The sequence below is a fragment of the Myxine glutinosa genome, chromosome 2, assembly GCF_964187855.1.
Source record: "Myxine glutinosa chromosome 2, kmMyxGlut1.1, whole genome shotgun sequence".
In the NCBI taxonomy this organism is placed as follows: Eukaryota; Metazoa; Chordata; class Myxini; order Myxiniformes; family Myxinidae; genus Myxine; species Myxine glutinosa.
Window position 1 is genome coordinate 101,992,041 of NC_136262.1, and position 12,885 is coordinate 102,004,925.

At 40.7% G+C, this 12,885-nt stretch overlaps 1 protein-coding gene across 1 annotated transcript in view; it reads right to left on the reverse strand.

Moving 5' to 3' along the window:
- Nucleotides 1-12,885, reverse strand: part of NTRK2 (neurotrophic receptor tyrosine kinase 2) — a 168,715-nt gene that overhangs the window by 65,326 nt on the left and 90,504 nt on the right. Inside the window, exon 9 of the mRNA XM_068107643.2 lies at nt 4,381-4,511. Coding sequence (XP_067963744.2) covers nt 4,381-4,511 — 131 coding nt within the window. The remainder of the gene's footprint in view (nt 1-4,380; nt 4,512-12,885) is intronic.

Sequence of the window (12,885 nt, forward strand, 5' to 3'; positions counted from 1 at the left end):
GCCAATATCCCAGGAAAAATAACAAAACAGTCGGAAAAAATTTTGTAAACGAAAATATCCACGAATAAAAGTCAGCCGATGCAGGCTCTGTCTACTCACTGCTGGTAGACAATGGAGGTGACACTGGAACTAGTTGAGAATCTATATAATCACCCTTTCGCTGCTGTGGTGAAACAAACTTGTATACCACCACAATAATTTCCACACAAATTCTAAGCAAGTGTCGCCTGATATTAAAACACTATTCCTGTGGCAACACAGTCACTGCATTATATATACTAGGGCATGCCCGTACTATATATATATCTAAAAGTATATCCCCCCCCTCTATTTACATGCAATGGTTTGGTCCAAAGCGAACGGCTTGCGAGTACGGTGACAATCCCCCCCCTCTATTTACATGAAATGGTTTGGTCCAAAGCGAACGGCTTGCGAGTACGGTGACAATCCCCCCCCTCTATTTACATGAAATGGTTTGGTCCAAAGCGAACGGCTTGCGAGTACGGTGACAATCCCCCCCTCTCTATTTACATGAAATGGTTTGGTCCAAAGCTAACGGCTTGGCGCTTGCGGAGTTTGGTAAAGAAATCGCCATCGCGTGCACAAATGCGCAGGAAAGCGAATGAATCGCAAATTAGTTTTAATTAGTTTTAAAACATAGTTTAACGCCCGAGCGAGTTTAACGCAATCGCAAATCGCATCGCAAAGCGAAAGAATCGCAAATTAGTTTTAATTAGTTTTAAAACATAGTTTAACGCCAACATAGCGCCAACATAGTTTGCCGACGGGAAATAAATGAATACGCTCTCAAATGTGCCATCCGAGGCAGAGTCTGTTCGCCACGTTCGGCACACGTGATAGCTCGCTGCTCTCTGATTGGTTGAATCGTTTTTTGGACATAGCTCGGTAACTACTTCTGCGATCGCAAATTAGTTTTAATTAGTTTAAAAACATAGTTTAACGGCAACATAGTTTGCCGACGGGAAATAAATGAATACGCTCTCAAATGTGCCATCCGAGGCAGAGTCTGTTCGCCACGTTCGGCACACGTGATAGCTCGCTGCTCTCTGATTGGTTGAATCGTTTTTTGGACATAGCTCGGTAACTACTTCTGCGATTAATTTAAAACCTTGAAAAGGCACATCCTCGGGTCCCCAGCAATATACCTGGCAAGTTTCAAGTATATCGGACCGGTAGTTGTCGAGAAACAGCGGTCACAGACATACAAACATACAAACATACAAACGTACAAACAAACATACACACAGAGATTAGTGGAATTATAGATAGATGAGCAACGGTACCCACCCTACGGACGGAGCATCAATTGGGAGGCCCAAATGAAAAGGGAAAATATCAGAAATTGAAGGCTTTTAAAATATTTTAAACGATTCATAGAAACATCCGTTGAATCATATCACACGCAAATCATCAACATCTAAAGAGTACATAGCCCAAATTTTGAAAAAAAATTGAATTCTGCAAAACGGAAGCGGCCGCTGCACGTCTTTCTCAGTCGCACGTTTATGTGTGAAGAGTGCGCGCCGAATCTGTAACACGGAAGCGGCCGCTACACCTGTTTCCCAGTCGCTTTGCACACGCTGCCATGTTACTTTGGAGCCGCACGTTTATATAGGAAGAGTTCGTCAGTAGCCGATCTACTCTCTCCTGGTACGTAGAATTTCAAGAAAAGCCACATCACTGTTCATATCGGTAAATATTATTCCATCGTGATTTGTAAAACTGGAAAATTGGAAAACTTCGAAAAATTGGAAAAACAATACAGCCTATTTTACTCCCAAGGGTCCCAGGAATACCTACCCAAAATATCGTTGCAATCGGTTCAGCCGTTTTTGCGGTAACTACGAACGGACGAACGGACATTTGGTGAATTATAGTAAGATATATACAGTCACGTGAAAAAGTAAGTACACCCCATGTAAGGTTTTGACGTTTTCAACATATTTCAACATACAGCTATTTGATCTTCATTTCAACAATATTGATAGATAAAGGTGATATAATATAACAAATATCATGAAGCATTTACATTTTGTCATCCATTGTATAATTTAAATAAACATAAATGCAAATTTCACATGTGGAAAAAGTAAGTACACCCCTACATTTATCACTACTTCAAATACCTAAAATTAGAATCAGGTGCACCACTCAGGTGCAAATGATTAGAACATCGTGAGAGAGGATCTTGGAGGAACCTGTCTTATTTAAACCTCAGACATTTAGTTTGGTTTGCTCTTTGTTGTTGAAGTGTGCGGCGTCACCATGCCGAGATCAAAAGAGCTCTCTGCGGCATTCAGAAAGAAGGTTATAGATGCCTACGAGTCTGGGAAGGGATTTAAAAAGATCTCCAAACAATTTGAAATCAATCATTCGACTGTCCGGAAGATCATCTACAAGTGGAGAAGATTCCAAGCAACTGCCAACTTGTTCAGGCCAGGCCGCCCCAGCAAGTTCAGCCCGAGAGCAGACCGAAAGATGCTGAAAGAAGTCTCTAATAACCCCAGAATGTCATCACGGGACCTACAGGTAGCTCTTGCCACTGTTGATGTCAAAGTGCACGAGTCTACCATTAGAAACAGGCTGCACAAATTTGATCCACATGGGAGGTGTGCCAGGAGGAAACCTTTGCTGTCCAGAAAGAACATCAGGGCAAGACTAAAGTTTGCCATTGAACACCAATGCAAAGACCAGCACTTATGGAACAATGTGCTCTGGACAGATGAGTCAAAGGTAGAGCTATTTGGCCACAGTACCAGAAGACATGTTTGGCGAAAACCAAAGACAGCATTTGAACACAAGAACCTGATACCAACTGTAAAGCATGGTGGCGGAAATATTATGGTTTGGGGCAGCTTTGCTGCATCAGGGCCTGGGCAGCTCACCATCATATAATCCACTATGAATTCTTCATTGTATCAGAGGGTGCTTGAGGATAATGTGAGGCCATCTGTCGGGAAGTTGAAGCTCAACCGAAGGTGGACCTTGCAACATGACAATGACCCTAAACATACCAGTAAATCCACCAAGGAATGGCTGAAAATAAAGAAATGGAGGGTTCTGGAATGGCCAAGTCAAAGCCCGGATCTAAATCCCATCGAGATGTTGTGGGGGGATTTGAAACGAGCTGTGCATGCAAGAAACCCCTCAAACATCACACAGCTGAAAGAATTCTGCAGGGAGGAGTGGGCAAAAATTTCTCCCAGTTGATGTCAGAGACTGGTAGACAGTTATAAGAAACGCCTACTTGAGGTTGTTTCTGCCAAAGGGGGCAATACCATCTATTAGAGCCAAGGGTGTACTTACTTTTTCCACATGCGAAATTTGCATTTATGTTTATTTAAATTATACAATAGACTACAAAATGTAAATGTTTCATGATATTTGTTATATTATATCACCTTTATCTATCAATATTGTTGAAATGAAGATCAAATAGCTGTATGTTGAAATATGTTGAAAAAATCAAAACTTTACATGGGGTGCACTTACTTTTTCAGGTAACTGTATATATATATATACACTTGACTTCTCACATACATTTGTTGATGAACCACGTATGTTGTAGTAACATACATTTCATGCACCTGTGTGCAACATTACATCTATCTAAAATGATTTAGGGGTGGAGTTCATTGAAATATTTTTCCAGGTTTTTCCTCTAAAATTTCAATCTGGCCCCTCATATGATCTTGTTTCATAGATGTTAACAACAATATTTTATTCCGTCTCTACCTCTCTACATTACACATTATACGTAGCCTGTATTCCTTTCCGCATCATCTTTCTTGTAAAGAAATAAAATCCCTAGTAATTATTACCCGGCGTGCGCGAAACAAAAAGTGGGGCTAAGCGATCGACAACTGTTGCTCTGAAAGACACGAAATTTTCACCATGGTATGCAGCTACTCATGTATAAAATTTTTACTGATAATTATGACGTCATCGGCCACGTGGTATGAGCGCCATCGTGGAAAAAACGAAAAACTTTGTACCACCTCTACATATCTGAAATTGAAACATGGCTCATTGTAAAGAACTCCGCATGGGGAATAAGTGTTGTTAACGATGACGTCATCAGTGCCTACATTATGACATCATAATTCGACAAGTACAACACCTAGTCCGATCAGGTTGAAATTTTCTTGAATGTGATCTACGCTTCAATTATGTTTGGTTTGGTCACGTGGTTTCGCAGCCATATTGGATCAAAGAAAAAAAAACAGAAGAGTTGACGCGCACCAAGTCCTTTTCAAGACTGCGCTGGCTAAGTATTCTATGACTACCCTCTAGTTTTTTAATTGTTTTAATTAACGTTTGTTGCTGAGCTATGACAAGGGAACAATGAAGATACGTTACCTTAGCAGCGACTAGTGAGGTTTTCTGGTTCACATCTAAGCTTGAGCATTCGGCCAAATACACTTTCCCAAATGCTCCTTCTCCAAGTTCCTCCTTCAGGGTGAGGTCTTGTCTCTTTATGTGTGGCACAACTGTTGGGCACATGACAGCACATTGCTTGGCTCTCTTGATCATCACAGGCATTCCATCTTAAATGGGAATAGTTCACTTGTTCCACATAAAGCAAAGATTTTTTAAGATGCCAATAATAATAATAATAATAATTCTCATAAATTGGATCTAATGCTATCATTCACGATCAGGCACCGAGAGACTTATCAAATCAAATATCTTGTGTGTCCAAGATTTGGAAACCATGCATAAAGTCATTTAATGCAACGGACACAAGAGATGATCAGTTTGTTCATGGCCTGGCTTAAAAGGCAATGAGTGACATGAACAAAACGTATTTTCCTTCTTTTCTTCCAATTAACATTCTCCATTAGGAGATTACGTACTGCCGATGCAACATCCTGGGCAAGGAATATATTGTGTGGTTTGACATTATTTTCCCAGCAAGGAATCAAAATTATTGGCCTACTCATTTTGGAAAGCGCTGTGGGACCAATGGGTGGGGGATAAGCTCGGGTGGCTCATCAAATGTGCCGAGAACACGATGACGATATGATAGTACATAGTGTCCTGCACGGTGTAAAATGGCCACTTAGGGTACCGTTTCTATTCTTGGGTTGCTGTTTGTCCGATAGTGAAGGTGGATTTTCAATCGGGTGGTTCTCTCGAGGCCGTGTCCTCGACGACAAATACACAGCGCAGTTGTACTTGCAGTAAATGTAAGATAGCTACCTGTCATTGTACAGATATTTATTTCGTATTTCGTCAATATTCACCCACACTTTGGATGAGTTTTTATGGTGTAGCCCATGGGCCAATGCCGTCTAGAACAGCGATTGTCTGTCCGTATGTCCCCACAAACATACAGCAATCAGAGCTGAGGATCTGGTCACGTGACAGGGGGACACGTTTAGTAAGCATTACGGAATAAGTTCATATGGCTCAAGTTTATGTGACCCTGGTCGTACCCATAACGGGCTATGATCTTAACAGTTATTGGACGTTTCACGTTATTGTCACCAAAATGAACCAATATGCAGAGACGAATGGTAATTGATATGTTAAAAATCAGTTGAGTACCACTGGGAATATAGAGTTCAGAAGATGGATGGCGAGGTCGGAAGATCCCGAGTTGAGAAGAATATCTTTGCAGATGCCCAAAGTCGGAGGCACTAGGACAAGATCCGGACGAGGCTGCCACCAAGAGCAGGTTGCTTGCTCGGAATTTGTGGCGTTTTTTTTTGTTTTGTTTTTTGGATACAAGGTCGAGGCTCGTGTAAGAGCTAACATTGATCACAAAAAGACAAACTGACATATATAACATAAAAAAACATATGATAAAGGGAGTGAGAGAACAAGATGGAGAGCAGGGACATCGGGAGATCTGTGGGAGGGAGAGGGCTTGGGAGGGGAGGAGGCGTGGGAAGAGGGGGAGGAGGGAGGGAGAGGTAAAAAAAAAAACAAAAAAAAAACACGTGGACACTGCTCGGACGTCCAGGAAAGAACTCGGGATTTCAAACAAGTGGATCTCGGGTGAATTAACGTGGGTAGAAAAGATGAAGGTTTTGGATTTTTTTTTTTTTTTTTTTTGTATACTGAATCGAGGCTCGTGAAAGAGCTAACATTTATTTCACAAACAAATCAACCAGACAAACAAAATATATAAAAAGAGGGAGCGGAAGACAAGAGAAGGGGAAGCACACAAACACTTGAGGGCACACAACATTTAAGAGCAGGGAGATGTTCGTAATAATAATAATAACAAGCGTTACGCCTAGGTCCCCCGTCGGGAAAGTGATGTGAGTTGACAAAGTGGAGCACGCAGAAAACATGCTATGATATGATATTTCGCTCACAAGGGTCAGACATACATGGAGGCGGCCATCTTGGATTTTGACGTGGCGACCCACTTTACAATAGCGGTCTTCCTTATGCCGAGATACACCCACACACCAAATTAGAAGTTGGTACTTCGCTTATCTTTCAAGATATTCTTCTCACAAGATTCAGACAGGGGGAAGATAAGAGATGGTGGTGAACAGCTGTTTTAAAGACCTGGAGGGAGGAGTGGGATTGAAGAGAGTGAGGGAGTTTATTCCAGAGGAGGGAGTAAAGAGGAATGAAGGAGTGAAGGTGAGCAGAGAGCCGAGATTTCGGCAGTTTAACCATAAGAGGGTTGCAGGCAGATATTGTGCGACCTGTAGGAATATTTGGGGGACAGAGCACAGAGAGAGCTGGGGGAGCAAGGCCGGAGAGGAGTCGGTAGAAGACGGAAAGACCACCAACCTGCCCATTTGCTTGGGTAGGCCATGCCCTGCAGATGGAAGTTCCTTTACCGTGGAGCATTGCCTGGCTACAAGCATCCTGTTACATCGAGTTGGAGAAACTGAGAGGTACCTACACTTCTGACAGTCACTCTCCACTGCCCTCTTTGCCTATTTTTAAAGCATTCACTCTGCATCTGCAGCCTGTTTATTGTGAACAAAGCCAAAGAATCAATCAATCAGAATCATTGGAATCTCCCGCGATGAAGCTAACTCCAAGGGCCTCTCACTCACTCACCGCAGGCAGGTAGGTGGTCTTTCCGTCTTCTACCGACTCTTCTCTGGCCTTGCCCCCCCCAGCTCTCTCTGGGCTCTCTCCTGCAAATATTCCCACAGGTCGCACAAGATCTGCCTGCAACCCTCTTATGGTTAAACTGCCAAAATCAAGACTTTCTGCTCACCTTCACTCCTTCATTCCTCTTTTCTCCCGCCTCTGGAACAAACTCCCTCACTCTCTTCAATCCCACTCCACCCTCCAGGTCTTTAAAACAGCTGTTCACCACCATCTCTTATCTTCCCCCATCCAAAACCTTGATCTTTTCTACCCCCGCTAATTTCACCCCAATTCCACTTTTTTGAAATACCAACTTCTGTCCAGGAAGTCCTTGGTGTCCTTGTGATTTATACTTCTCCCTCCCCCCCCCCCCCCCTTCCCATGCCTCCTCCCCCCGGGCCCTCTCCCTTCCACACATCTCCCTGCTCTCGGATGTTGCGTTTGTGTGCTTCCCCTTCTCTCCCCATCTTGTCTTCCGCTCCCTCTTTTTGGGTATTTTGTTTGTCTGGTTGATTTGTTTGTGAAGTAAATGTTAGCTCTTTCACGAGCCTCGATTCAGTAAAAAAAAAAAAAAGAAAAAAAAAAAAGAGAGAGACCAGAGAACCCCTAAATGCCACCTCATTTTTGTCTTGTCCTCTTATCCTCCGTGTTCTCTGTTGAGAAACGTCTGTACAGAGTTTGTACTTGGACTGGCACAATGTGCATGATATTCACAGCAAGGTTATGATTGACCAACAACCTGCATAATTATGAAGTAAGATAAATGCAAGTTCTGCAACAAAAGTTTCATTACGAACTGGTATATATATGACTAACTATTTAGCCAAGTACCATTTATCAACTGGGATCTTAGCAGGTGCATACTTTAATCAGGTAGATTGTAGTCTTGTTGCTCGACTGGCGCTCGATTCTGTGTTCTGTGTGTCCATCGTACAAAGTTGACCATCGGTAAATCTGATGATTGTGATTGAAATTGCAAAGCCACTCGATCTATCATGCGATCGAATCACAGCAAGTAGGACATTGGGGCTGTGGCGCCTCTTTCCCCAAGATAGTCTTTTAAATGTCTGGGACATTACATACCCACCCTACACCCCCGTCAGCCCCCCTCCCCACTCCCCCATGTGTGTGTGTGTATGTGTGTGTGTGATTCCAAAGACATGATCATAAACCACTACCCTAATGGGGCAGTGTGCAATGGTCAAGTGATTCGGTTTGTTTTATCAACACGTCTCACATTGAATGCTGTTTCCAATTTAAATCTTCATCGGCAAAACAAAACGGTTTAATCAAAGCATAAGCTAGTGGGCACAAACAAGTCATTTTATACATCTTTAAAAGCAAGCAGAGTTCCATCGATAAAAGGAAGCGGAAATCCACCCCCCCCCCCCCCCCCCCAAAAACTTCACTTGCAAAAGTCAAAAGGAAAGTCAAACCTGCAGAAAATGGAGTGCTTATAACATATGATCAGAACTCTTTCAATACATAATCTGGGTTAATTGAAGAGCAAGATAACAAAGGGAAAAAGGCAATGCGCTGACATTTGGGGAGTACAAAGTGTGCACACCTATCTCTTCCCCAACAGGTTTAATTAAAAGACAGCATGTTGTACTTCACAAACATATTGTATGCCAATCTGAGAGTCTCCATGGTGATGTAAAATGAAGTGAAACACAAGAAAATGATCATTTATAACACATAGTTGTTGCCATCGTGGCTGTGGTTGTTATTGTTCTTGTTTGTTTGTTCCTGATGTGTACTTTTGTATGTTTTTCTATTGTATTGAGAGTATTACTATACTGTATATGATTTTGTGTGCTATACTGTATACTATACTGTATATGATTCTGTGTGCTATACTGTACACTATATTGTATATGATTCTCTGTGCTATACTGTATACTATACTGTATATGATTCTCTGTGATATACTGTATACTATACTGCATATGATTATCTGTGCTATACTGTATATGATTCTGTGTGATATACTGTATACTATACTGTATATGATTATGTGTGCTATACTGTATACTATAATGTATATGATTCTGTGTGCTATACTGTATACTATACTGTATATGATTCTGTGTGCTATACTGTATACTATACTGTATATGATTCTGTGTGCTATACTGTATACTATACTGCATATGATTATCTGTGCTATGCTGTATACTATACTGTATATGATTCTGTGTGATATACTGTATACTATACTGTATATGATTCTGTGTGCTATACTGTATACTATACTGTATATGATTCTGTGCTATACTGCATACTATATTGTATATGATTCTGTGTGCTATACTGTATACTATACTGTATATGATTCTGTGTGATATACTGTATACTATACTGTATATGATTCTGTGTGCTATACTGTATACTATACTGTATATGATTCTGTGCTATACTGCATACTATATTGTATATGATTCTGTGTGCTATACTGTATACTATACTGCATATGATTCTGTGTGCTATACTGTATACTATACTGTATATGATTCTGTGTGCTATACTGTATACTATACTGCATATGATTCTGTGTGCTATACTGTATACTATACTGTATATGATTCTGTGTGCTATACTGTATACTATACTGTATATGATTCTGTGTGCTATACTGCATACTATATTGTATATGATTCTGTGTGCTATACTGTATACTATACTGCATATGATTCTGTGTGCTATACTGTATACTATACTGTATATGATTCTGTGTGCTATACTGTATACTATACTGTATATTATTCTGTGTGCTATACTGTATACTATACTGCATATGATTATCTGTGCTATGCTGTATACTATACTGTATATGATTCTGTGTGCTATACTGCATACTATACTGCATATGATTCTGTGTGCTATACTGTATACTATACTGTATATGATTCTGTGTGCTATACTGCATACTATATTGTATATGATTCTGTGTGCTATACTGTATACTATACTGCATATGATTCTGTGTGCTATACTGTATACTATACTGTATATGATTCTGTGTGCTATACTGTATACTATACTGTATATTATTCTGTGTGCTATACTGTATACTATACTGCATATGATTATCTGTGCTATGCTGTATACTATACTGTATATGATTCTGTGTGATATACTGTATACTATACTGTATATGATTCTGTGTGCTATACTGTATACTATACTGTATATGATTCTGTGCTATACTGCATACTATATTGTATATGATTCTGTGTGCTATACTGTATACTATACTGTATATGATTCTGTGTGATATACTGTATACTATACTGTATATGATTCTGTGTGCTATACTGTATACTATACTGTATATGATTCTGTGCTATACTGCATACTATATTGTATATGATTCTGTGTGCTATACTGTATACTATACTGCATATGATTCTGTGTGCTATACTGTATACTATACTGTATATGATTCTGTGTGCTATACTGTATACTATATTGCATATGATTCTGTGTGCTATACTGTATACTACACTGTATATGATTCTGATTCTGTGTATTTGTGTATATAATTCATATGATTTGATATATGAACCGCTACATTAACCGCTACAACCGCTACCTACTACATAAACAAGGAAGGGAATAAACTAAAAGAAAAAGAGGGAGGGAGGAAACATACAGTAACACTGGGTTACTCTATGTTTCCTCCCCCTTATTTTAGGGTTTTAGTCGGATTGGGATTTAGGTTGTGACAAGAGAAGGGGGTGGGTGCATTGCTTGCTTGAAGTCTTGGAGGAGAAAGTACTATTGAACTTTCTCAGGAACATTCACAGACAGAAGAAATGAGCAAACAAAAGAAAAAAAAGACGAGATTTGTGCAGAAAGCCTAGATTTTGAGAGTTTAACGAAGACTGGGTTACTGGAAGAACGCGTGGGTTCAGGAGTGGCTGGGGAGGGTCAGAGGGCCGAGAGGGAAAAGTGAGAAAGACAGGACTCGTGGTGAAAAAAAGAAAATAAAGGCCATTAACTATGATGCGAGAGCAACAGACATTGTGTTTCAGCCTTATCGTGTGAGATTCCAATCATGATGAGAGATTTAGATGCCACAACATCCAGGAGAGACAGATGTGATGCTGTTGCCCCAGCACAAAGGAGAGAGCAGGACTGCATTGAGCTATAGACAAAGGCCTTGTCGGTCAACTTCTGTCAGCACTCATAACTAATATTGTACAAGGGTGTCCAAAAAGACATGGACAACTTTGGTTGTTAATATATTTAGTACCACAACTGATACAACGATACCCTTTGTTTCATATAGTTTTCTTTATTTTCAGATTTGGTGGTTTAGTAAAACAAAACAAAATGGCGACTCCACAGGAGAAAGCTCAGTGCATCGAATGGTTCATTGAGACGAGATCTGACACGTACGTTCAGCATAATTTATGTACAGGATATGGAAAGAATCTGCCACTGTGGGTTAGTATCAGAGAGTGGTACAAGAGGTTTAAGGAGATTGGAAGTTGTCAGAAACAGAAAAGTACCAGTCGACCAAGCACAAGTGCAGCAGACATTGAACAAGTGCATGAATCATTTCAACAAAGTCCCAGAAAATCAATCCGACGCACATCCAGAGAACTGGGACTACCAACCACCACTGTACACAGGATTTTGTATAAAAGACTGATGCTTTATGCTTACAAAGTGCAGATTCTGCAGGAACTCAAACCAAATGATGGATCCAAATGCAAGGCGTTTGCCTTGGAAATGCTAGGTCTCATAGAAGATGACAGAAATTACCTGAAAAAGGTCATGTTTACAGACGAAGCTTGCTTTCATGTATCGGGGAAGGTCAACTGGAACAATGTGAGGATCTGAGGATCTGAAAACCCCCAACGTGGTCATTGAACCCATAAACGACAGTCCAAAGGTCAATGTGTCGTGTGGCCTTCTCCATGACCGCGAGGTGGGTCCGTTTTTCTTTGCGGAGGATACAGTGACTTCAACAATTTACATGAACACGTTGGAAGGATTTGCCTTCTTACAGATTGAAGACCTGCAACCCGATATCATTTTTCAACAGAGCGGCCCTCCCCCTCATTGGTACTCGTTTGAGTCGTCCTGATTGAAAAATTTCCAGGTCTCTGGATTGGCCAAGATGGACCAACCACCTGGCCCCCACAATCACCAGACATAATCCCCCTTGATTTTTTTTCTGTGGTGATTTGTCAAAGTTGTTGTCTACATCACCAAGGTGGCAAACCTGCAGGATCTTCGTCCTCTGATCACAGCTGCATGCGCACTGGTGGACGCAAATATGCTGAGCCGAACATGGCAATAACTCGTGTACCGCCTTGATGTCCTGTGCACGACAAACAGAGCTCACATTGAAGTGTATTGATGGTTTGCACAAAACTTTGAGTTTCTGTATCATATAAACCAAAGGGTATTGTTGTATCATTTGTGGTTCAAAATATATTAACGACCAAAGTTGTCCAGGTCTTTTTGGAACACCCTGTATATCTTTGCAAAAATGATTCATTCCTTTTCAAGATATTATCAAGCTTTGGACACACGCTTGTCCCACTAGAATGGAATATATTGAACGCCTTCAGTGTAGATTCATTCCAAGATGTACAGAACATAATTCTTTCCCCCAAGATGCTCATCAATATGGATGTCCTTTACAAACAATATTGTCACCATCCTATGCGACCAATCTCTTTAATTGTAATCAGTTTCCAAGTTTTTGTTTACCAAAAATTTCGGAATTATTCGCAGTTCCACCTCCTTTGTTGTCTTCCCTGCCGCCATCTTGGTTTT